General features: G+C 40.7%; 2 protein-coding genes across 2 annotated transcripts in view; both read left to right on the top strand.

Moving 5' to 3' along the window:
* The window catches only part of DARS1 (aspartyl-tRNA synthetase 1), a 33,250-nt gene extending 29,682 nt beyond the window's left edge, over window positions 1-3,568 (top strand). Inside the window, exons 12-16 of the mRNA XM_057366567.1 lie at window positions 364-406; window positions 982-1,062; window positions 1,521-1,632; window positions 2,017-2,088; window positions 2,907-3,568. Of these exons, the coding sequence (XP_057222550.1) occupies window positions 364-406; window positions 982-1,062; window positions 1,521-1,632; window positions 2,017-2,088; window positions 2,907-2,998 (400 nt within the window). The 3' untranslated portion in view covers window positions 2,999-3,568. The remainder of the gene's footprint in view (window positions 1-363; window positions 407-981; window positions 1,063-1,520; window positions 1,633-2,016; window positions 2,089-2,906) is intronic.
* Window positions 3,569-7,563: 3,995 nt separating this feature from the next.
* Window positions 7,564-19,739, top strand: MCM6 (minichromosome maintenance complex component 6). Its single transcript, XM_057366566.1, has 17 exons — window positions 7,564-7,726; window positions 8,601-8,747; window positions 9,306-9,416; window positions 9,907-10,156; window positions 10,820-10,985; window positions 11,065-11,210; window positions 12,081-12,231; window positions 12,635-12,776; window positions 13,085-13,226; window positions 13,364-13,471; window positions 14,049-14,204; window positions 15,255-15,383; window positions 16,250-16,411; window positions 17,469-17,604; window positions 17,874-18,041; window positions 18,915-19,054; window positions 19,557-19,739. Exons 1-17 carry the CDS (start codon window positions 7,611-7,613, stop codon window positions 19,668-19,670), a joined length of 2,484 nt encoding a protein of 827 aa, XP_057222549.1. The 5' UTR covers window positions 7,564-7,610; the 3' UTR covers window positions 19,671-19,739.
* Window positions 19,740-22,282: the final 2,543 nt, after the last annotated feature.

Below are 22,282 nucleotides of genomic sequence, written 5' to 3'. Positions count from 1 at the left end.
CTCATGGTGTTTCTCACTTACTGTGCCATACACAAGATGTATGGCCATAGGAAATAGAGTACACAGTTCTTTAATAATCAGAACGTGGTGATTAGGAAGAAGTTATGTTAAGAGCAAGAACACATTTATGTACTAGTTAATTTAAGGGATTTCTAGGGCCAATGGGAAATATTTAGAAACAAATAAATATACTTTATTTCTGCTGTTTCTRTGTGCACAACCCAAAACAGTCAGAAAGAAGTACTAGATTTTCTAAGGATCAGGGTGCAGCAGATCTACARCTTGTAATCTTTTGGGCTTTATGAAGTATATAATCAGTACAAGTTTAAATCACTTCATTTTAATGATGRTAATCGTTTTCAGCACACCTAATGAGAAGCTCCTGGGACGCCTGGTAAAGGAAAAGGTAAGAATTATTTTAGTATAAATGAATTTGTCATTGAGTGTGAAACCTGATGTTGTGGAGTAGTTGGGTTGGTGTAAATACCTACACGTAAACAGTACCTCAGAAGATGTTGTGAAGAGTTGGTGATTACCATAAGCATTTTTTAATTGTCTGACTGCATTCCCACTTTGGTGCTTTGTATTTAATGTATTGTCATTAATAAGCAGTTTCAAACCATTTTCTCTATCATTTATTATACTGAGGACACCAAACAAGCTAGTATGTTCCAAAGCCAGTTATTAGCATAATTTTAGGGAAAAAGCATATCTATAGGAGAAGATGAGATCTTTGGGAGAAAAACAAGTACCTGTTACTACAGCAACCYATCTTACTGCTCAACATTTGTTAGCTTACACTAGAAGTAGTATTGAAAAACTGAGAATGTACCACTTTTATCCGTAAATTAATATTGTGGGAAGTTACTGGGAAATTTTTTTGATTTAATTTCAAAGATTCACTGGTACTGTCTTCCTTTTGTATTTTGTTCTTTAAGTAGTTTTCTCCTGTACTAACTGTTCTAAATTACCTTCTTTCAGTACGACACGGACTTCTATATTCTTGACAAATACCCTCTTGCTGTGAGGCCTTTTTATACAATGCCAGATCCAGCCAACCCTGTAAGTAAAATTCCTGTTGTCAATGATTTCTTTCCTTTTTGATTTTTTTTTGAGTTTAAATTATTCCACGTAGGGAACTTGACAGTACTAATAAAGTGTATTGATACGGCCTTAGAATCATGGAATGGTTTAGGTTGGAAGGGATCTTAAAGATCATTTAGTTCCAGCCTTGCTATAATTAAAACTGTGATAACAAGATCAGGTCAGGCTTACATGACTTGTCAAATGTTTTCAGTTACTCTTCAMTGGTGAAAACATACCAGAAAGAAATCAGCAAAAACTGGGAGAGCTTTATGAAGAGATCTCCATGGTCAAGCACYGCTGCCATCACTGATAAGTGGCAAAAACATTCTTCCAGGGCAGCAGACACTTTAGCAGAAAATACGCTTTTTTTACAACTCTTGCTATCATCAGTGAAAGTTATTGAGAAGGAAATAAACTCYTCTTTGTGTTTGCAGAAAACCTCTAACTCATATGATATGTTTATGAGAGGGGAGGAGATCTTGTCTGGAGCTCAGCGAATTCACGACCCCCAGCTGCTGACAGAAAGAGCCAAGCATCACGGAATCGGTAACAAGGCAATTTAAAAGAACATAAGTCATGGTTGGATTTGTGTCCTTTAGAGGAAGAATTTGRGGCAGAATTTGTTWYAWGAGTGRTGAAATCACAGTACTGTCTCAATATTAATCCATCTAATTCTGTTTAACCATCTAGAATAGGGTTATTAAGAAACTGGTGAGTCTCCCAGCAACACCTTGTTGAACAGTTCTTTGCAAAATTACATAACAAAACTATTATAGTCATAATTTTTAGACCTGAACAATTTATGTGTTCAATGAGTAAAACCCCAGTTAGTTTGTACATTTTTTGTTATATCTGTAGTCCTGCAGTCACTTGTATGTTTGATTTGGGGTTCATTAAGCAGGTGAGAAACAGRTATTTTTTTCTTTCTAGATTTGGAGAAAATAAAGGCTTATATTGACTCMTTTCGGTTTGGTGCACCTCCACACGCAGGTGGTGGAATAGGTAAGTATCTGTATTTTAGTTTGGTTTGTGTTAGGCTGAGCTTAGGTTATACTGCTCAGTCCCAAGCAGAGTTCAGTATGAAATTCAGAATAGTGGCCTTGTTAGGTAAATTTGTGAGGCTCTCCATCCTGGAGAATTTGAGGAGAGAAGCACAAATGTGAATATCATCATAAATAGACAAGATATTAATGGCACCATCTGACAAATTTAAAAGCAGGTGATCACAAGAAAAAGTGTCACCTCATTAACCAGGCACATCACTTTCAAATTCGACCTATGAGRAACATTGAAGGAAGCAAGAAAATGGTGTATTATGTATGGATTTATYAAAGCCACTGCTATAACAGCAGCCACTAGTCTCTGCCTATTTGATGAAGCTGTTTTGCAGTGAGGAAAAGAAGTGATTGCCTCTTCCTCTGCTTGGGAGCACGCAACATTTGCAGGTCATCCAAAATAATTTGGGCCAGTCAGAACTGACATCAAGGAAGCTGAAGCTGCATCATTTCTTCAGAGTAGATGGTGATAAAGTASCAGCCAAACAGGAGATGCCATGAGAATTAACACTGGGTTCAAGCTGTTGGAGGTGGAAAACTTAACATAGGAGGTGTATGGAAAACAATTGAGCATCTGGGTTCCACCCCATCATGGCTGGGGTGCTTATATAGCCTCATGGATTAGGATGTGCCTTCAGGATGGGAACACCTAATGCTGTGCTCTCACTGCTGTGTGAGGCTGGCTCAGGTGGGAAGTACCTGCAGCTCCTTAAGGGTTTTGAACACAAGACTGACTGTGCTGATGGCTRTTTTCATTTACTGTAGGGCTGGAGAGAGTAACCATGCTGTACCTGGGGCTGCACAATGTCCGTCAGACCTCCATGTTCCCGAGGGATCCCAAACGTCTGACACCCTGACCGAAGCTGCTCTGGGAGTTGGGGGTGCTCTGTCCTGCAAATAGGATCTGACTGCAGGCATAGCCCCTGCTGCTGATGAACGTGTGTGATTGATTTGAGCATTATGATATGCAATTAAAAGCAAAATTCTCCTTCATAAAGTGCCACAGTAATTTTTTTTTATCCTTAGTTGTTTATTTAAAGGAAAATATTTTAACAGATCAGGACTCTTTGTATTGGCAACTGCATGTTTCTAATGGGAAAATGGGATACTTTGAATTAGTATTTTGGTGTCACACTAAATTGTATCATTTTTCTAAACATTTTAATAAATTATGCAATAACCATTTTGCATTTTTAACTTATGCCAGCAAGATTGAATRTTCTAAAGTACTGACTCCAAGATAAAGTGACTGGATTTTTAAAGTGCAATTTAAAAATCTGGAGAGACCAGACGGCTGTTGATTTACATGAGTGTCAGGTAGGGAAGCAGGTGAGAAGAACATTCTTAACAAGAAATCTTCATATGAAGTTACTGAATTAGGTTGAAATAAAGCTCTCAAAGTAAATTAGATACAAATCTCTCTGGTTTTTTGCTTTGTATCCTCACAGGATAATAATGAATTAATAAGGAGTTTCTTGTTTGGGTTTTTTTTTTTTCTGATGTAATAATCTGTCTGAAGTTTTAATTTATTTTCTTTCTATCTTTTTCTCCCCATTTTTTTTAAAGTTGTATAAAAGCTGTAGGCCTATTTTTTATTTTACATTACTGTTTGAGAATGGTTGCAAGTTTACACATGCTCATGGAATACACAAGGGATATACAATATTCTCAGAAAATAAATGGATGGTGAGAGCAGGTCATATGTTTTCCTGTGTGACCMAGCCTCCAGGATAACAAATCAAGGATTTCATGCATCTATTACCAAGGAAAAAAAGACCCAAATTATGTAAGCCAACTTATTTCAGGGTTTTCTTTTAATGTATAAAGTCTGTGAACAGCTCAGCTTTGTACTCTTAGAGAAATTATGTGTTTCTGTAAATTGAAGAACTTCTGAAATTCTTTCTAGACATACTTTTTCTCAAATTAATCACTTATTTAAACCTCCTCAATTTGCAGCAGTGCACAGTGCTACTTCTTATCATCCTTCTCCTCCCAACCCAGAGGATGTTCCCTATATTTGGAGAAGTACCAATGTACCTGAAACTTCCTTTTGTGGACTGCACCTGAGAGTTGGTTTTCAAATTTAAAACATTTTTGTAAGTTGCACCCAAAGAGCAAAGGATTAAATTCTTGGGTGCCTCAATGGTTGCTCTAGTATTCATACRTATTTGTAATTCCTGACTTAATTTTTGTTTAACATTTTATGTGATCAAGCTTTCAGCATGAGGTAAGGTTTGGATGGTCTGTGTTACTGTTGCTACCTTGATTTTTAAATGTCAAAGAAGTCACATATTGGTTATGCTACAGAAAGGTCAGTGAGGCTGTGTATAAATTGTGTAGAGTTTCACAAAAGGGCAAATCATCTTTGCAGCTGCCATTGAACAAGACTTAATTTTAATGTCTTATGACAAGAGTTCTCCATTAGAAAACAATCATACTAAAGGTCASTCAGGTAAAGTACTGGAAATGTAGAAGTTAAACTTTGTTTAGAAGTCACACAATTCAAGGAATAACACTTTGCAGCTTTGCTTGTGGGTCTGTTGTAATTAATGCACTGTGGAATCTTCCCCGAATTATTAACTTGAAAATCTTACACTCGACTCAGGTGTACTTTGCAAAGCTAAGTGGATTATAAACACAGGTCATTGTCACAGACTTATTACTGATGAATCCAAGTTTCAAAACATTTGTTTATTTAGCTAAGCCAATGGGAATKAATTTAGTTATTTTTCTTCATACAGAACTGGTAACATGTTCCACTTTGGATGCGCATTCTTCTAACCAGGAACAAAATTATTGACTTAATTTCCTGTCCACAAAAAAAAAAAATACTCTGGGTCCTGGGTGCTGTTTCTTGCTCTAGATTTGGCAGCAAGTTTTGTGCGTACATTGCTGTAAAAACTGTGCTTACACCAATTCTGTTAGGAGCTGTTAAGGTCATGCTGTAGCTTGATTTATTCACAGTAACTGCACAAGAACAAGAATTCAGATGGAGGCCCATCTTTGAATTCCTTTGTAYGCAGAATCCTTTCATGCAGCCTTTCTTAGCTAACAGAAAATAATTATGATCATAAATCAAAATGCAAATTGCATTTGTCCTGAATGTCATCTTAATAGGATACTTTAGTGGGAGCTGCACAATGCTAGAACTTAGTTTTAAAAACCATGCAAATAATAATTCCAGACTTTTATGGTGTTTTGATAGGCAGCAACTCTGGTGTAATAGTTCTGGAAAAGTAAAACCTGTATTGTCCTTTATTTCCAGTAACTTGCAGGAAGTTTAGCAGTCTACGTGGAGTCGTCATTGCTGCTGCCTCTCCACCAGGTAAAGTGGTTTACGTGTTCTTTCATGATATACTGATGGTAGTTACAGTAGTGCTATTTTTTAAACTAAGGAACTCTTTATACAGTGTTGGTGAGGAATAGCCAGGGAGTCTGCTCAAAAAACTCCACAAAGCTTCAGTCTGTTTCTGAAGTTTAACTGCATCATCTTCCTGTGAAAACCCATCTGTGTTCACTGAGCTGTCTGAATCTGCCCAGTGGGAAAGAGAACTCCGGCTGTTCTTTTGGCAGCCAAGTGCRGGACTGGCTCCCCATGGCTGCCCACACCTGCTGGGGTAGCCCTGCTGGGCAACACCACACAGCTGCTTGCACCCTGCCCRGTGGGCCAGGGCAGGAGGAAGGGAAAAGCAGGAAAACTTTGTGCTTTCACCCTGTGCTGTCAATTCCAGGCATATTGGACACCATTCCATGCRAAAGCAAGGGATGGAGAATGCCTTGACAATATCCATTGTGGAGCACCATATGGCTGCCTTGGACTCAGGTTCATATTGGGGTTCCAGAAACTTCCCCAAACAGATTTTAATTATTTACTATTTCTTCTTTGGGCAATAGTAGATTTTTTTTTTCTAGAGAGAGATTATCTAGGATGAATAATTTCTTTTAAAACAGGCCTCACAACCAACTTGTGCACATTTTTGCTAGTATGATCTCACAAAACATGGAATTTACTCAYCACAAATGTTTTAAAAACTACTAAGTTAGTTGTACTAGTTTCCTATTTTCTTTTGCAATTAAGTCTCTGTTCAGTGTATGGCAAGTCACTRTTACATGAGCTAACACTGCTTTGGGAGGTTGCTGCTGTTGGCACTACTGAAAGGGTTTCAGAATGAAAAAGAGCCCTTAGCTGCTTTAATTACAGCAAAATTCCCAGTTTAGGCAGAGATTAATGACTTTGCAGGTGGCAGAGCAATTCTAAGCAATTTTTCATAGATGTTGAAGCRGTTCCTGCTGGCAGGCGCCGTGTGCCAGCAGCTGCCATTCGGGAATGGCTGTCAGCCATGGCACCGCTTGGCAAATGTTCTGTTCCACCATCCTACAACAGTGCCAGTGAGGAGCCAGGTGTCCAAACTGCCCTGACCCTCACCTGCTGAGCTTACACCCTTTCCACCTGGACCAGTTCTTTAGAAGCCAGACCTRCATTATGGTGTGAGTCTCCTCAGCAAGCAGCTGCCCAAGTGCCTCCTGCACACAGTGTGAGGATTCCCTGGCTCAAGGACTCCTCAGCAGTGCGCTGGCCACACCGGAGGAGTTTTAACTCATACCTTGGCTGATTTCTTTTTGGGAAAGCAGTGCCCTGTGGGAAGCTGCCCACAGCTGACACCTCCAGGCCTCTGGTTCTGGCATCCYTGGTATAAYGACGTGGAACTGTTGGAGCAAGTCTAGAGGAGGGYCACAAAGGTGGTAAAAGGAGTGGAGCACCTCCCCTACAAAGACAGGCTGAGAAAAGTGGGGTTGGTCAGCCYGGAGAAGGTTGTGTGGAGATCTCGTAGCAACCTTCCAGTATYTGAAGGGACTACAAGGAAGACAGAGAGGGACTCTGTCAAGAACTGTAGTGATAGGACAAGGGGAATGGAGACAAACTGAAAAAGGGAAGATTTAAATGAGATATTAGGAAGACCTTCTTTACTGTGAGTGTGGTGATACACTGGAACTGGTTTCTCAGGGAGGTTGTGGATTCCTAATCCCAGGGCTCAAGATCAAGTTGAATGTAAGGCCCTGAGCAACATGGTCTAGTGGGAGGTGTCCCTCACATGGCAGGTGGGTTTGGACTAGATGATCTTTAAGGTCCCTTACAATCCCTGAACATTCTATGACAGTTTCTCTGTGGGACGCGCTGCTCKGGCGCAGCTCTAAGCCCTGTGCAGCACTGAGCAGCGGACAAACCCACCAGCCTGACCCGCTCCCGGCCCCTGACAGCGCAGGGCCCGGCGCTTCCCCCACCGCCGCCTCAGAGCCCGCCCACAGCCCCGGCCGCCCCTCGCCTTTGGCGCGAAAACGGCCGGCGGGGGCGGGGTTCTACGGGACGTCGGCCGCTGATTGGCCGGCGTGGCGGGCGTGCGGCCCACGTGGTGCGCGGCGTGGCGCGAATAACTGAGGGGCCGGTCCGGGGCAGCGGCAGCGACCGGGATGGATCTGGCAGTGGCGGCGGTGGCGGGGGTCGCGGGCGCGGCCTCGCAGCACCAGCAGATCCGCGATGAGGTGGCCGAGAAGTGCCAGAAGTTGTTCCTGGACTTCCTAGAGGAGTGAGTGCCGGGGGCCGGGCCCGGCGATGGTGGGGCAGGGCCGGCAGCGGGTGGCGGGCCGGCAGCGCCTCACACAGGGGCCGCCATTTGGTGAGATTMTGTCGGGGCCTGGCGCCCCTTCCCCTTGGCGTTCTGTCGGAATAGCTCTGCTGTGGTCTGAGGCTCTGCCGGGAGGAACCTGTAGGAAGGCGGCATGATACTCTCTCTTCGGAGGCAAAACCCTTCTTAGAGAGTTTTCGCGGGAACGTTGCCTACAGAASTTGTKGATGCCCCATCCCTRGAGGTTTGTTCAAGGCCRGGGTGGATGAGGCTTTGAGCAGCCTGGTYTAGTGGAAGGTGTCCCTRCCCATGACAGGGGCTTGAAAACAAGATGGTCTTAAAATTCCTTCTAAACCAAAGCATTCTATGTTTATATTATTTGTAGGTGTATTTGGCTAATTTTAGCACAGTTTTGTCACAGCCTTGTTGAAAACCCTTTCCACGGCTCAGGTGTTACATGTCAATACATCTGGCTCCCTGCGTTTTGGCTCCTGAGAGGCCCATCCGCATCAAATAAGGAAGCTATTAACATAACCCAGAGGAAACAAAACCTTGTTTGCTGGTGCACAGCCATTGTTAAACTATAAATAAAAATTAGTGTGGCGCTGAGGCARCCCTCCTGCTGTATGAAGTGCAAACTCAGTGTGTCTGTGATGGGGTGTTATTGGAACAAATGTTGCAAGGAAGTGGGAGAGGAAAAGGGCTTTGCAAGGGACTGTGGGATTGGGATGCCTTTATGTCTCTGATCCTTTTCTCTGACATCTCTCCTGAATTCAGAAGTATTCAGTTGCGGCCTGGTGTGTGAATGTGAAACGTTTTCCTGAATCACTTTCAGGTTCCAGAACAGTGATGGGGAGGTCAAGTACTTGCGTGATGCTGAAGAACTGATCCGGCCAGAGCGGAAYACGTTGATCGTCAGCTTTGCAGATTTGGAGCAGTTCAATCAGCAACTCTCTACCACTGTTCAGGAGGAGTTTTACAGGTAAAGTGTTTTTTTTCAGGTAAAGCTGAGCTCTGCTGYAGTCTCAGTCCCATAATGTCTTGCTTGCTATGTAAAAAAATGAGAGGCTTATCTTCTTTCTGCATCCTGAAAACACTTATACTTAAGATTTTATTTTTACTGGCTAAAAGCATTTATCAGCAGATTCCTCTCTGGAAACCATGAGTTAACTAGATCATTGCAGTTATTGTGGTAAAAAAGTAGGTGGTCAGTATGAAAATACAGAATAAACTCTAAAATTTCATGCTATTTAAAGATTTTAYTGGGTCCCTCACTTATTTTGAAGATAGGTTTCTTAATATAAGCATAAAAATGTCATAAAATGAGACTTTTAAAAGTCTGTTATCAAATAATAATGCAAATAACATTATTATGCAGTGATCTCTCATTTAGCTTATTTAGATCGTCTTTTTTGTGCTACATATTGTGGCATTAAAAGCCAGAACCTGGAAGTCTGATACAAGCCTTTGATGTAATCTAAAGCAGAAAAAGTATTTTGATAACTTCTGTAAAATTTGAACCTTTTCTTCCATATTTCAGGGTTTATCCATACCTGTGTCGAGCCACAAAGACTTTTGCCAGAGACCATGGAAATGTTCCTGCAAACAAGGACTTTTATGTTGCATTCCAGGACCTGCCTACCAGACACAAGTAAGATGATCATTAGTTCCAGAAACTTGTGYTGTTCTACTACTAGACAAAAACATGTCAAAGCATGCCAAAATTGTTTTGGTTATTTAGTGTGAAATGYGCAGTTGGCTGRTACARTTGTGGTGAASTTTCCTGATCTTGTGCAGGATATTYTTTGAARTGGGTTTTYATTTGTGAGCCAWACTCAGATACTTAGATTTATCATATTTCACAAATAAATGTAACTTCTCTAGTTTTAAAAAACAATGTAGTGTATGATGCTTTTTAAGTACCAGTGGTGTAAACTTTTACATTGGTTTGACTTTTAGCATTAATCTGAAATTTTATGTAAAATTGTGAGATGAGAATATATTGTAGTAAGTTTGTTTCTTTTGTCTGTTACAGCAGTTCTTTAGTCAGCAACAGAGTGACTCTATATTGTATCTTGGGACCGTGGGCCTGGAGTTATTAACTCAGTAATTTAATGCTTGGGAATTTCTGTTCTAAACAGAATTCGAGARCTGACTTCAGCAAAAATTGGCTCCCTGCTGCGCATCAGTGGGCAGGTGGTTCGTACCCACCCCGTCCATCCAGAGCTGGTCAGTGGAACMTTCCTGTGCCTCGACTGCCAGACAGTGGTCAAAGATGTGGAACAGCAATTCAAATACACYCAGCCAAACATCTGCAGAAACCCAGTCTGTGCCAACAGAAGGAGATTCCTGCTGGACACAAACAAATCAAGATTTGTTGATTTCCAAAAGGTACTGTGGGGATGTTGGGGGGTTATGACAACCAATGATGTTCCTGTGGTAGTTGGAAGATGTCATTTGTGCTGCTACACTTTGAAGACAGTTAATTTTTGTACTTGTTTGTGGAAGACTTATGTTTAAGAATGCAAAGTTTTAAATAATATCAAACCAGTTTTGTTGTGTGACATTTAGTTTTAAATAATATCAAACCAGTTTTGTTGTGTGACATTTATTGTCTAAGTAATCCACTAAAACCCCACATATTCAAGCCAGAGTTAGTCTCATGTTGCCAGCATGTCATGTGTAGCTGTTTTGTACAAGAATAAAAAGAGGTGCTTATTGGTATCTGCAGCATTTTGCTCTTCCAGGTTGATTTACTCTCCCAAATCCTCAGCACTTTACATCCCACAATTATACTTCATGCAAGCCATGATAACCAAAATTTGCTTTTTGCAATTGTCACTGTGGCCCCTGTACATTCTCTTAAGCTGCTCCAAGGCTCCTTAGATGCTGATTAATGAAGGGATTTTTGCTTTTTTTTTCTGTGTTGTAAGAGGGATTGCTATGGATGGCAGCAATAAGATGCTGTTTAATACATCTGTTAGCAGTGTAGCTTTTGAAGCAGTACCATATCTGGTGCCATTTGCTCAGTGTTTAACCCTTTCTCCCTGCCAGGTCCGCATTCAGGAGACGCAGGGCGAGCTGCCCCGTGGCAGCATTCCTCGGAGCGTGGAGGTGATCCTGCGTGCAGAGGCCGTGGAATCTGCTCAGGCAGGTGACAAATGTGACTTCACCGGCTCACTGATTGTCGTGCCTGATGTGTCCCAGCTCTCCACACCAGGTTGGTTGCTGTTCTCATGACTGAGGTGTTCTTCCTGCCCATTTGGGAGCTGCTGTCCTGAYTCCCATTTTACCGGCAGGGTTGCGCGCAGAAACCAGCTCCCGGGTGACAGGGGCAGAGGGCTAYGAAACCGAAGGCATCCGGGGACTGCGCGCCCTTGGGGTCCGAGAGCTCTCCTACAAGCTCGTCTTTCTGGCTTGTTATGTTGCACCAACAAATCCACGGGTGAGTCTGGAGAGAAAAGAGATTTAAAGGTGTTGGTGATTTCTGCTTGGTATGGTTTTCCCTAAAATTAGGGAGCAGGAATGGGTAAAGCTTCAAATGTGTGTGTGTGCCACCTTTGTGTGTGCATTTGGATGTCTTTATATTCTGATTGAATTTACATAGCAAGGTTCTTGGTTTTGTTCCTAATATTTTTCACAGATGTGATTATTTGCCAGTGTTACAATTTGGTCTAAATTGGCCCATGTCTTTCCATTCAGTTTCCTCCACTTCTGCAGCATTTCCTTTTTCTTCCTGGAAATCCCCTTGCTGTTTTGTCAAAGGATAAACAGGGATATTTCTTGTTTCCTCTGGTTTATCACATGACATCTTAGGATATTACTGCAACACAATTAGTAATGCTGATTATGTCTGGGTTTTGGCATGGTGTGACACTGTAATCTATCATTCTACTAACAGCTTCACCATCACAAAGGATAAAACAGCATCTGTTACTTTCTGGGAGTAGAAGTTTCTGGCCCCATCTCAGACTAGCAAAAGACCATTGAAGTTCCATTTGATGTAAGAATGCTTACAAAGGCAATTTTAGTCAAAGGAAGCCATATAGGTTTATTCTTTTTTTAATCTCTGTACAAGCAACTCACTTGGGATTTTCTTGCTAACTGAAGTAGCACMATTGATTTTGCCTGCTAGGAAATTGGCTATTGGTTTTTAAAGGTATGAGGTGATGAGCTTACTTAGCCTAAGGGCAGCTTTTCAGAATGTGTTCCTCCCATCCAGCTTTCCAAGTGAGTTTTTGTAACGTGTCTGCAGTTTTCACTTTCATTAGTGACCCTATTATTACTTCTATTACTGTTTTATTTCCTTATTTAGTTTGGTGGAAAAGAGCTCCGAGATGAAGAACAGACCGCTGAGAGCATTAAAAACCAAATGTCTGTGAAAGAGTGGGAAAAGGTTTTTGAAATGAGCCAAGATAAGAACCTTTACCATAATCTGTGCACCAGCCTCTTCCCCACCATCCATGGTAAGAATCCATTTGTGGCCTCAGAGCGGGAAGATTTCACTTCCCTCTCYGTGTAAATATTAATTCCTTTTGCTGTCTCTGTAGTGCCATCTTGGGAAAGGTTAAAAGCCCTTTGCCAGCTACCACCAACTCTYTTCCTCAGCACTGGTTGTGGTAGAAAAAGAGAATCTATTTCTTGAGTACTTTTGGTGTTTAATCATTATGGCCTGCAGGCCCGTTCTAAAGGGTTGGGTTTGATATCAGCTGTTCTGCTACTGTACCCTACAGGTTTTGGTGAATGTTTAGCACATAGGTGGATTCTGAGTGGATGTGCACAAATCCAARAGAGTGGATGAACAATTTTTAAGTAGGAAAAACATGGTGTTTTCTTTGGATATTTAGTTTAACGTGTTTTCTGGGGCAGGTAAYGATGAAGTGAAACGTGGGGTCCTGCTGATGCTGTTTGGAGGAGTTCCCAAGACCACTTCAGAAGGCACTTCATTGCGTGGGGACATCAACGTTTGTGTTGTTGGTGATCCAAGTACAGCCAAGAGTCAGTTTCTAAAGTAAGATTACAACCCAGTATTCAAATATTGTCCAGTGTGACTAGAGCTRTAAATGTGTACTCTGCCTCTTTCTGTGTTCAACAGAGGAAAGGGAAGTAAAATATTTGAGAATATTTCCCAGAGATTGTTTGAATATGGTTGAAGTATTTGAACAGGGCTGAARCAAACTCATTGTATGAATTCTCAAATGTTTTCAAAATATTGAGTATTAAAATACAAATATTGAGTATTAAAAATACAAATTAATTGCACATTTTAAAGTTTCAGAAACAGATGAAATACTGAGGGTTTATTACTTCTTTCCACAGGCATGTGGATGAGTTCAGTCCCCGTGCTGTSTACACCAGTGGCAAAGCCTCCAGYGCTGCAGGTCTGACAGCAGCTGTGGTGAAAGATGAGGAGTCCCACGAATTTGTCATTGAAGCTGGAGCACTGATGCTGGCAGATAACGTGAGTCTGGGAAGGAGAGAGGTTCCTGCATCCCTAGTGTGGGTTTGATTAATGACAGAGAGCCCCAGATTGTCTTAATGATGCTTTCTTTTCCCAAAAGTGATTGTATATGGATCACTTTTTTCATTCTGCTGCAGGGGGTTTGTTGCATTGATGAATTTGACAAGATGGACGTGCGGGATCAAGTGGCCATTCATGAAGCAATGGAACAGCAGACAATATCCATTACTAAAGCTGGAGTGAAGGTAGCTTGCACTACTTTGTTTGGTCTGTAGCATCACCTGTCTGTTACRTGTTCAGATGTAGCTTCACCTGCCAGACTTTCATGTCAGCTCTGCAGCTGCCTCACTGTGGCAGGACAGAGGTCACTTGCTGCAAAGTTTTTGTGCCACATACCCAAAAAGGTCAGAAATATTACTGAAATTTAAAAAGATATGGTAGTGGAAGGGAAACAGAAAATGGGAAAAATCTAACCTTGAAGTAAACTCCAAAAAATTACAGATTTGTGTGTGTTTGTAGAAGTGTGTGTTTGCACTGCTAAAAACAGGATGTTGTGAAAAGCAGTGTGAAGGCCTTGTTTCAGTATTGCTGGCAAGAGTTTGGTGATGTTAAAATACTGATCATCAAACTGTCTTGGAGTAGAGACCTGGTTATGAAGGACTTGTTAGTAGAGTTTGGTTGATTTTTAGGAGTGATTGTTGCAATACTTCCATTGAACTCCATCTAAAAGATTTTATGCTGACCCATTAGGATTGCAATGAGTTTGTTTAGGAAGTTGTCACAGATACAATTTTTTTAAATTTATTTTTTTCCCATTGYCAGGCTACTCTGAATGCCAGGACCTCCATTTTGGCTGCAGCAAACCCAGTTGGTGGCCGCTATGACAGATCCAAGTCGCTGAAACAGAATATAAACCTGTCAGCTCCCATCATGTCCCGCTTTGATCTCTTCTTCATCCTTGTGGATGAGTGTAATGAGGTAATTTTAAGGAACTGTAGAAAAGTTTGTGCCAGAAAAGAACCCTCGAGGTCTCTAAYCTTGCACTCAAACAGATCATTGGGAACAGTTTGGCAAGACTTGACCTGSTCAGTTTTGAGTATCTYCAAGGRTAGATATTCTGYAGTCKCTCCAGGCCCCTGCMAAGTTTGACAACTCTAATRTGTTCAAAARTAATATCTTTTATATCTAATCAGAATTTCTTATGGTTCAGTTCATGTGGGTTGCCACTTGTCCAAGAACTATTTGGTTCCATCACATCTATACTGGCCAGTGAAGCAGTTGCTTTCCTTTGAAGCTGAACAGACCTGGCCCTTTCGACCTCTCATATATCATCTACTCCTGCCCTCTGACCATCTTGGTGGCCTTCTGTAATTTTAGGTGAAGCAAATCTCATGAGAGTGTCTTGCCTGTGCTTTTCTGCTCTGTCTGCACAGCTAAAAGCTGGCAGTACAAATTTGAACATGCTCTGCTGAATACAAGGACACTGCGTTTTCATCCTGCAGTGGTTTGACCTGCAAACTTAACACCATTAGTCATTTTTACAAATGGCTGGTCACTAAGGCTGAGACTGCTGCCACCTGTCTCTGTGGCATTTGCCTTGGGAACGCATGAGATGCAGAGATTAATGTTGGTTCAGCCACTGTTCTGCTCAGAGTGATTATCTAATTGAGAAGGGACTGGTGAGAGAGACAGAGTAGGCTGAATAGGAAGAAAGCAGTTCCCACGCTGCAAAGTGCTGCTTTATGCCTGTTCTCTGGCTAACTTGTAACCCAGGAGAGTTCCAAGAGGTTATAAATCCAAAAACTGCCTTTTATCCCTACTCTGCTGTGTTTCCTTGTATTAAAAACCCCCAGGGCATTCTCCTGGACCTTCTGGCAGTGAGTTTGGCTTCTGGAAAGACAAGCTCTGCCATGAGGATCACAAGTGAGCGAGGGGAATGGCAAGGAAGAATAGAACTGTTGTTTGAGCTGTTGTTCTGCTGCTTGGCTGATGCTGTGTAAGTGATCTGACAGAGCCCCAATATCCCAGGTGACAGATTACGCCATTGCCAGGCGAATCGTGGATCTGCATGCCAGAGTGGAGGAGTCGGTTGATCGTGTCTATTCCTTGGATGATATCCGAAGGTATCTGCTGTTTGCAAGACAGTTCAAACCAAAGGTAATTTGRTTTTCTGTGTAAGTTGTTCTGTCTGAGGAGGTCCAAAGGAACACTTACTCTGCAGTAGGCTTTTCTCCAGCAAATGCCAAGACACTTTGGGGTAGTGTTCTCTCCAGGAAGGAGACATAAACCCAGTTATTATCTGGAAATGGCATATTTTGGAGCCTGGTACTCTTAAACTCCAGAAACCCAGCCAGCCCTGAGACTGTTGTAAATAGTGGCAGTTCTTAACCTTTGTGTATAACAATTGAGGGGTCATTTCATAGCTTTCTCATACCTCACAGGGATGAGTTATTCAACATGGCTGCTGCAGAGTTTTTTGTTTTTTATTGACTTACTGCTTAATCAGTTTGTGTCTTTATTTTAAAAGACTGTTGTGCATCAATATTTCTTTGATTTTTGGTAAAATGCAGAATATGGGGAAAAATGGTCTAACTACAGATTTTTTTTTKGYRTCTATCCGARTAGCAGCTTGGTTGAGCTGTRTGTTAGAATTTTGTAAACAGAAACAGTGTGTGTTAGAAGTCTGTAAACAGAACAGTCTAATAGGACAAACATGAATTACTCCTGGAAACGAGTCAGTGGAACAGGAAAATAGAAATTACAAAAAAAGTCTGCTGTAAAATAATGCAGCTATGAACTTATTGTAATATCATTGTCATTAGTAAGTGTAATTATTACAACATAATTTCAACATAATGTGATTGTCATTATACTTATGTAGAGTATGTGTATAGCATAAAGTATTTCAGAGAAAAGCAGTAGCTAGTACAGAAGAGGCTGGGAACTGCCCATCTAATGCAAGAAGAAAAAGCTTTAATACCCTGACCACTGGAACTACTGYCCCATTGTTTGATGCCACACAGATATCCAAGGAGTCCGAGGACTTTATAGTGGAGCAGTACAAACGGCTGCGGCAGCGCGATGGCTCCGGAGTGGCCAAGTCATCCTGGAGGATCACAGTGAGGCAGCTGGAGAGCATGATCCGCCTGTCTGAGGCCATGGCCAGGATGCACTGCTGTGATGAGGTACCAGGGGCTTGAGGGGTGTTTGTGGAAATGTTTGTGGAAATGTGTGGGAGTTCTGCATTTGCTGTTTGACTGTGATATTTGACATAGTCCTGTGGGTGAGGAGGAGAGCTTGGGTCATGGTCATAGTCAGTCTGAATTTGTATGCCAGAAACACTGTTTTTAAGGGATGACTTGTAAAACTGAGGTCAGCTGGTCCAAACTGAGAACTTGCATGATTTTGTGTTACAGTTGTTTCAGTGCTCTCAGCTTCCTACCCATCAAATCATGACAAACAGTCACCTACTACTGTCAGCCAGGGCTCTTGGCAGTCTCCTRATCTTTCATAGTTTGTAATCTCTTCCATTTGTAATCTAAAAAGCCAAAGTTCATCAAAGTGTCTGGAAACTCCCCAAGAGTACCTGTATGTGTGATCTGAGCTCCCACTCACATCAACCAGTGCTGAAAAGCACATTGTGTTCTGTCTGTAACTGTAGTGTGATTACTGCCCTGCTCTAAAACCCAGCAGGCTTTTTTGAAATGTTGATTAGAGGCTCTGTGACACATGCAGTGATGAAACCTTGCTCACTGGTTGTGTAAGAAAGACACCCATTGGGTTCTTTTAAATTAAATTCAGCTTATAAAGAAACGGAGCTTTTAGCATGTGGCTCAGCTACAAATGATTTTTCCAGTTTTTGCTTTTCAGTTCTGGAGGAGAGTATCATTAATTGCATCTCTCTTTCTTTCATATTGTCTCTGTTCAGACCCATTTCTTTCACGTTTCTTGCTCCACTGATCTTTCTCCCAAATGTTCTTGGCTTAGTAAAAATTTTATCAACTCCACATGATTGCTAAACCCTGAAAGATTAATCAGGCTGCTTTTCTCTCCATAACCTTGCATGACCTTGGAATCCTTGTAGTGGGATATAATTTAACTTGCACAGTCTGCACTGCTTAGGAATAATCAGGAGAGATGTGTAGAAAAACCCTTTTAGCCAGAGATGAATTTCTGGAGCTGTTGGAAAACTAGAAGAGCCACTGTGCCTATTTAATACATGTTTTTTCAAATATCCCTCAGGTTCACCCAAAGCATGTGAAGGAAGCTTTCAGGCTTTTAAATAAGTCCATCATTAGAGTTGAGACTCCTGACATCAATTTATACCAAGAGGATGAACAGCAAATGGAGGAACAAGAGGAGCAAGATGGAGTCAATGGTAAATTACTTAGAGGGATATTTTTTCAAAGGGGAAAGTCCTTAGAACTTTTACAGTTTACCTTGTTGGAGCATGTGCTTCTCTTCAGTTTCTTACCTGTTTCTCATCTAATGAGCTCTTGCAGTCTGGGCTCCTGTTCTTGATTGTCTTGCTGCTTCAGCCTCCTTCACCAGCTCCCCTGGACAGTCAATGCAATGCTTTTCAGTGGCTCAGAGTATTAAATAGCTAAAAGATGTTCCAGCCTTAAACCTGGGCATGTGTCCAAACAGGTGAGGCAGAAGCTCCAGCTGGAGTCAACGGTCTGGTGAATGGAATAAATGGCCATTCTGAGGATGTGAACAARGACGCTGCACCCAAAGCTTCTCTCAGGCTGGGCTTCTCCGAGTACCGACGGATTTCTAACCTGCTGGTGCTGCACCTCAGGAAAGCAGAGGAAGGTGAGAATTTGTTTATTCAAAAGAAGGCAGACCCTGAGTTGGTGCAGTTGTTACTGCATCTCTTGCTGTGGCACATGGGATTTTCATTTGTGTTGAGACAACAAACTTGTCAGATCAGGTGTGGACCCTGTGCTCATGTAACAATGCTACATCTGGTGATGTAAATATGACTTCTTGGACTTTCTAGCTCTGTTATTTTAGTCATTTGTCAAAACCCATTAAGCTGAGGAGTCAACAGGGCGGAGGCAGAAGAGGATTTGTAGCACACAATGGTGTAACCAAGCTAGAAGAGTCTGCARCMGTGAATGGAGCAAGAGCTTTAATGYATGCCAGCARCCACAGCCTGTCTTAACCAAATRGCTGSATTAGTTCTTCAGAAGCTGAAATATTTCAGTTGCAATGAAGCTACTCCTGTAATGAAATGCAGCAGTTATCTCATATCAGATACTAAAGCTGCAAAACTTTTGGAAGTGTGTGGAGATGTCTGTTTAAATGCTGAGTACACATAGGATGACTCCTCTGGCTTTGTGTGACTGGTCTTTCTTTAGCTCTTACTTAAAGGAGAGGTGTGCAAGCCCTTGCTATTGTTTTCTCTTGAAGCTAAAGTCTTGTGGCATTTGGAAGCCCCTTGGTTGCAAAGAACTGAAAGCTTCCATTCTCAATCTAATTATCTCTATCTAAACCATGGCATAACACCCTCCTGTGAAAAATGTGGTGCTTTAAGAAAAAAACCTGAAGTCTAATGTTTCCTGAAGATCTTAAAAAGCATGTTTCTCTCTTTASCATTGTAAATGTTAATATAGAAATMTTTTCTTTTATGGTTTRAGTGGTATTTTACTGCTGCTGTGTTTAWGCAAATTATTTTCTTTGCAGAAGAGGATGATGCTGCATTAAAGAGGAGTGAGCTTATTAATTGGTATCTAAAGGAAATCGAATCTGAAATYGAATCTGAAGAAGAGCTAATAAACAAAAAGAAGATCATAGAGAGGGTCATYCACCGACTTACACATTATGTATGTATAGAGATGTCTGATGCAGTATAAATGCCTTTGTTTAATGTCCATTAAAATAATTATATGAAAAAAACATTGATATAAATTAAATATGTGTATAAGTTAAAGGGAAAGTRTTATGTCACTTGGTGGTATATTTCTATATTTCTATAGTATTAGTTACACATTAGGATACAGAAATACAATTAACGCTTGTATTCAATGGATAGCCTTAAGTCAGAGGGGTGCTAGGACATTTTGGARGAAAAAGTATGAAAATATAAACTACTTGTCAGTTTTAAACCACTGAAGTGGAAAGCATTAGGCAGAAAATTTCCCAGAAAGCAGACAACATAAAAGAGATTTCCACTGAATGCAATTGTTAAGAATCTGTTAGAGGGATTTCACAATTAAAAGGGTTAAGTAATTAATAAGAGGTCCTACCAGTATAAAAAGATGCCTTTCGAAGAGTACAAACAAAACTCTCTGCCTTTGTTTTAACACAAATCTTTGTCTGTTGCAGGACCACATTCTGATAGAACTGTCCCAGTCAGGGCTGAGAGGATCCAAAGAAGAGGAGACTTTTGATGAGGATCCATACCTGGTTGTCAACCCAAACTATCTGCTGGAAGACTGAGGGCTGMGAGCTGGATTGTAGAGCTGACTGGTTACAAGTTGGAAAATGCATTCTTTCTTGCAGGRATTGATGTATGGCTGATTCCTTAAATGCCTATGGATGTGCCAGGGTGTGGTCAGTAATATGTGATTGATCATTTACACTGAGCATACCTGGAAAGGTTTTAAAGACATCACACATTTATATATTARCTTCATTATTATCTCTGAATTTCAGTGCCATCATCTGGAKRCAGAGGAGAATCATCCAATAGCTTKTTTWCATTATCAAGCTATGTAGATGTTTCTGTTTTAAATAAGGTTCATTTTACATTGTTGTTCTGTTGCATTTTTAGACATTTTATGCTATAGGTTTTAATGTTTTTCTTATKAACATAAATAAAAGCTCATTAAATATTTAGAGATGTTTGGGGCTGGATTTGTTGCTACTTACGTGTGGGATTGCTGTTTTCTATGCCTGTACTTTGAGGCTGAAAAAAATAGTGATCTTAATGTGTAATGTCTTAAGAAAGATCAGATTTYCTGGATGACAGATACTCTTTTTTAAGAAGTTTTTTGACTTAGACAATGAGAAACTGATTGCTTCTCTTTCTTTTTAGATGGATTAAAGATGTGCAGGCTCCCATTGCATATGTAAAGTAGAAAATTGCAAATATCTAAGCCCAAAGAAAGACTTTAAGTCAGCAGGGCAGAAACCCCAACTTTGACCAATGTCTTGACTTGTAAGTGAATTGAAAACTGCTACCATTTTTGAGGGATTTTTAAGACTATATTTGTAAACTTGTTTGTAGATTTCTCTATAAGAAAACTTGCTTTGAATGTCTGTTGTTACCCTGTAAACTATGGGATTATTAAATAATTATTAAGAATTAAAAACACCTGAATATTTGTCTTGTTAACTTGATACCAGTACCTAAGAAACATTTGTAATAGCATGAAAAATATCAAAGTTACATATTTTAAGTAGAAATAGAGTAAAATAACTGTTTCTGAAGGAGGTTCAGAAATGGAGCTGGTTTGTAAGACAGTATTCTTTTTGCTGTTAGTCCCTCCCAGCTTTGGAGAGATACACCTTGGTCTAACTAAGCATATAATTAAAGATAACAGTTCTATTTAAGGAGTGGAGAGAATCATAAATATTTGTCATCAACAACACTATCCCATCACTGGGCAATAATTCCAACTGYAGTCACTTCACTCATTTCTTTCATAAACCACTTTTTGGCAAATGCTGTATTTCATTAAAAACAGCCACCCAACCTGCAACAACACTTTCGTGTATTCTATATGGTTCCTTTAATTTTGAAGTAAGGATAGTAAGATGTTTAACCTTCATTATGTGTTTCCCTCTCCCCTCCTTTCAATCTTTGTTTGAAAATAAATATTCTTCATGTAGGAGAAAGTATTTTTTTCTGCTTCTTTCCCCAGTTCTGTAGGCTGCAAGAGGTTTTTCTTTAAGTTAATGCAGCTCTACTCAAAAATCAGCGCCAGGTGGTGCTGTGAAGTTACTGTTCAAACTTGCTTTTCAGACATCAGAGTGGAGGGACCTTGTTCAGAACAGTCAGCAAAACGTTACAGACAAGCTCTTTAAGGCTTCCTGAAAAAAAATCATCTGGGAATCAAACAGGGTCAAAGTACACAGATTACAATCCCTGTTTAAATTTTAAATAACAGCAAATGTCAAGAGATGTCTTCTGCTGTAGCTTAAAAATTTTATTGCTGGACACTGCCAACAACTTGCCCAAATGATTTCAGGTGTGCTTTAGACAAAATCTGGTTATTGAAGGAAATGAACACTGAGATGGACCTGAGATTTCACTGTAGCTACGTAGAATTTTGTGTTTAGTTGGTTTACAAATGTTCTGAGCTTTTCTGTTTTGCTGTATTGGAATGTAGAGGAGCTGAGTTACCTGTTCCCTGCAGCAGTTCGGGTGGGTCACCTGAATGTGTCCACCCTGCTGGGAGAGCAGTGTTTTCAGAGCTGATGGAGGGAGTACTTTGGAAAGCTGTGAAATGATACTGAAATTTCTGGATGTTATTAGGCAGGAGGAAGCACATTCTTGCTGCCTGAATTCATGTAATAGTCACCTTTCCAGCTGCATGAGGTGCCACATCTCAGATTTCCTTTATCTCCCAGAATGAGAGCACAAATGTGCCTTAGGGCCCTGCATACCCTGAGCTGTGATGGACCCAGCTCCAGCAATGCAGATAAACTGCTTTTGTTGTTTTCTGCATCCAGAGCTGTGCTGGGATTCTTCTAAAGTTGAAAAAGGCCRAAAGGAGAGGGAAAGTTTATCTACTTATTTCATTTTCCTCTAAAGTGGAGGCAATTCATCAAATTATAATTGATATTCAAACCTAAAGGGAAGTGTGAGCATCTCAGAAGATGTTTTCACAAGACCTTTCTCCAGCTGATGGACAGTGKTTTTTTTCTGTTAACCCATTTATTTGTTTATCTACTGGTTGAAAGTCATGGTTTGTTATTCCAGTGTCAGCTAATTCTGGGAGCATTTATCTATGTAATTTCACTTAAATGATAGATAATTTCAGTTAAATATTACTTGTACTGTCATATAAGTAGTGTGGATAACTCTTTCTGAAGCAGGTTCAGAA

Source organism: Malurus melanocephalus, unplaced genomic scaffold, assembly GCF_030028575.1.
Source record: "Malurus melanocephalus ecotype Western Australia unplaced genomic scaffold, MMel_1.1 scaffold_67, whole genome shotgun sequence".
Taxonomy (NCBI): Eukaryota; Metazoa; Chordata; class Aves; order Passeriformes; family Maluridae; genus Malurus; species Malurus melanocephalus.
The sequence above is the reverse complement of the archived record's forward strand: the minus strand, read 5'-3'. Positions and strand labels throughout refer to the sequence as shown.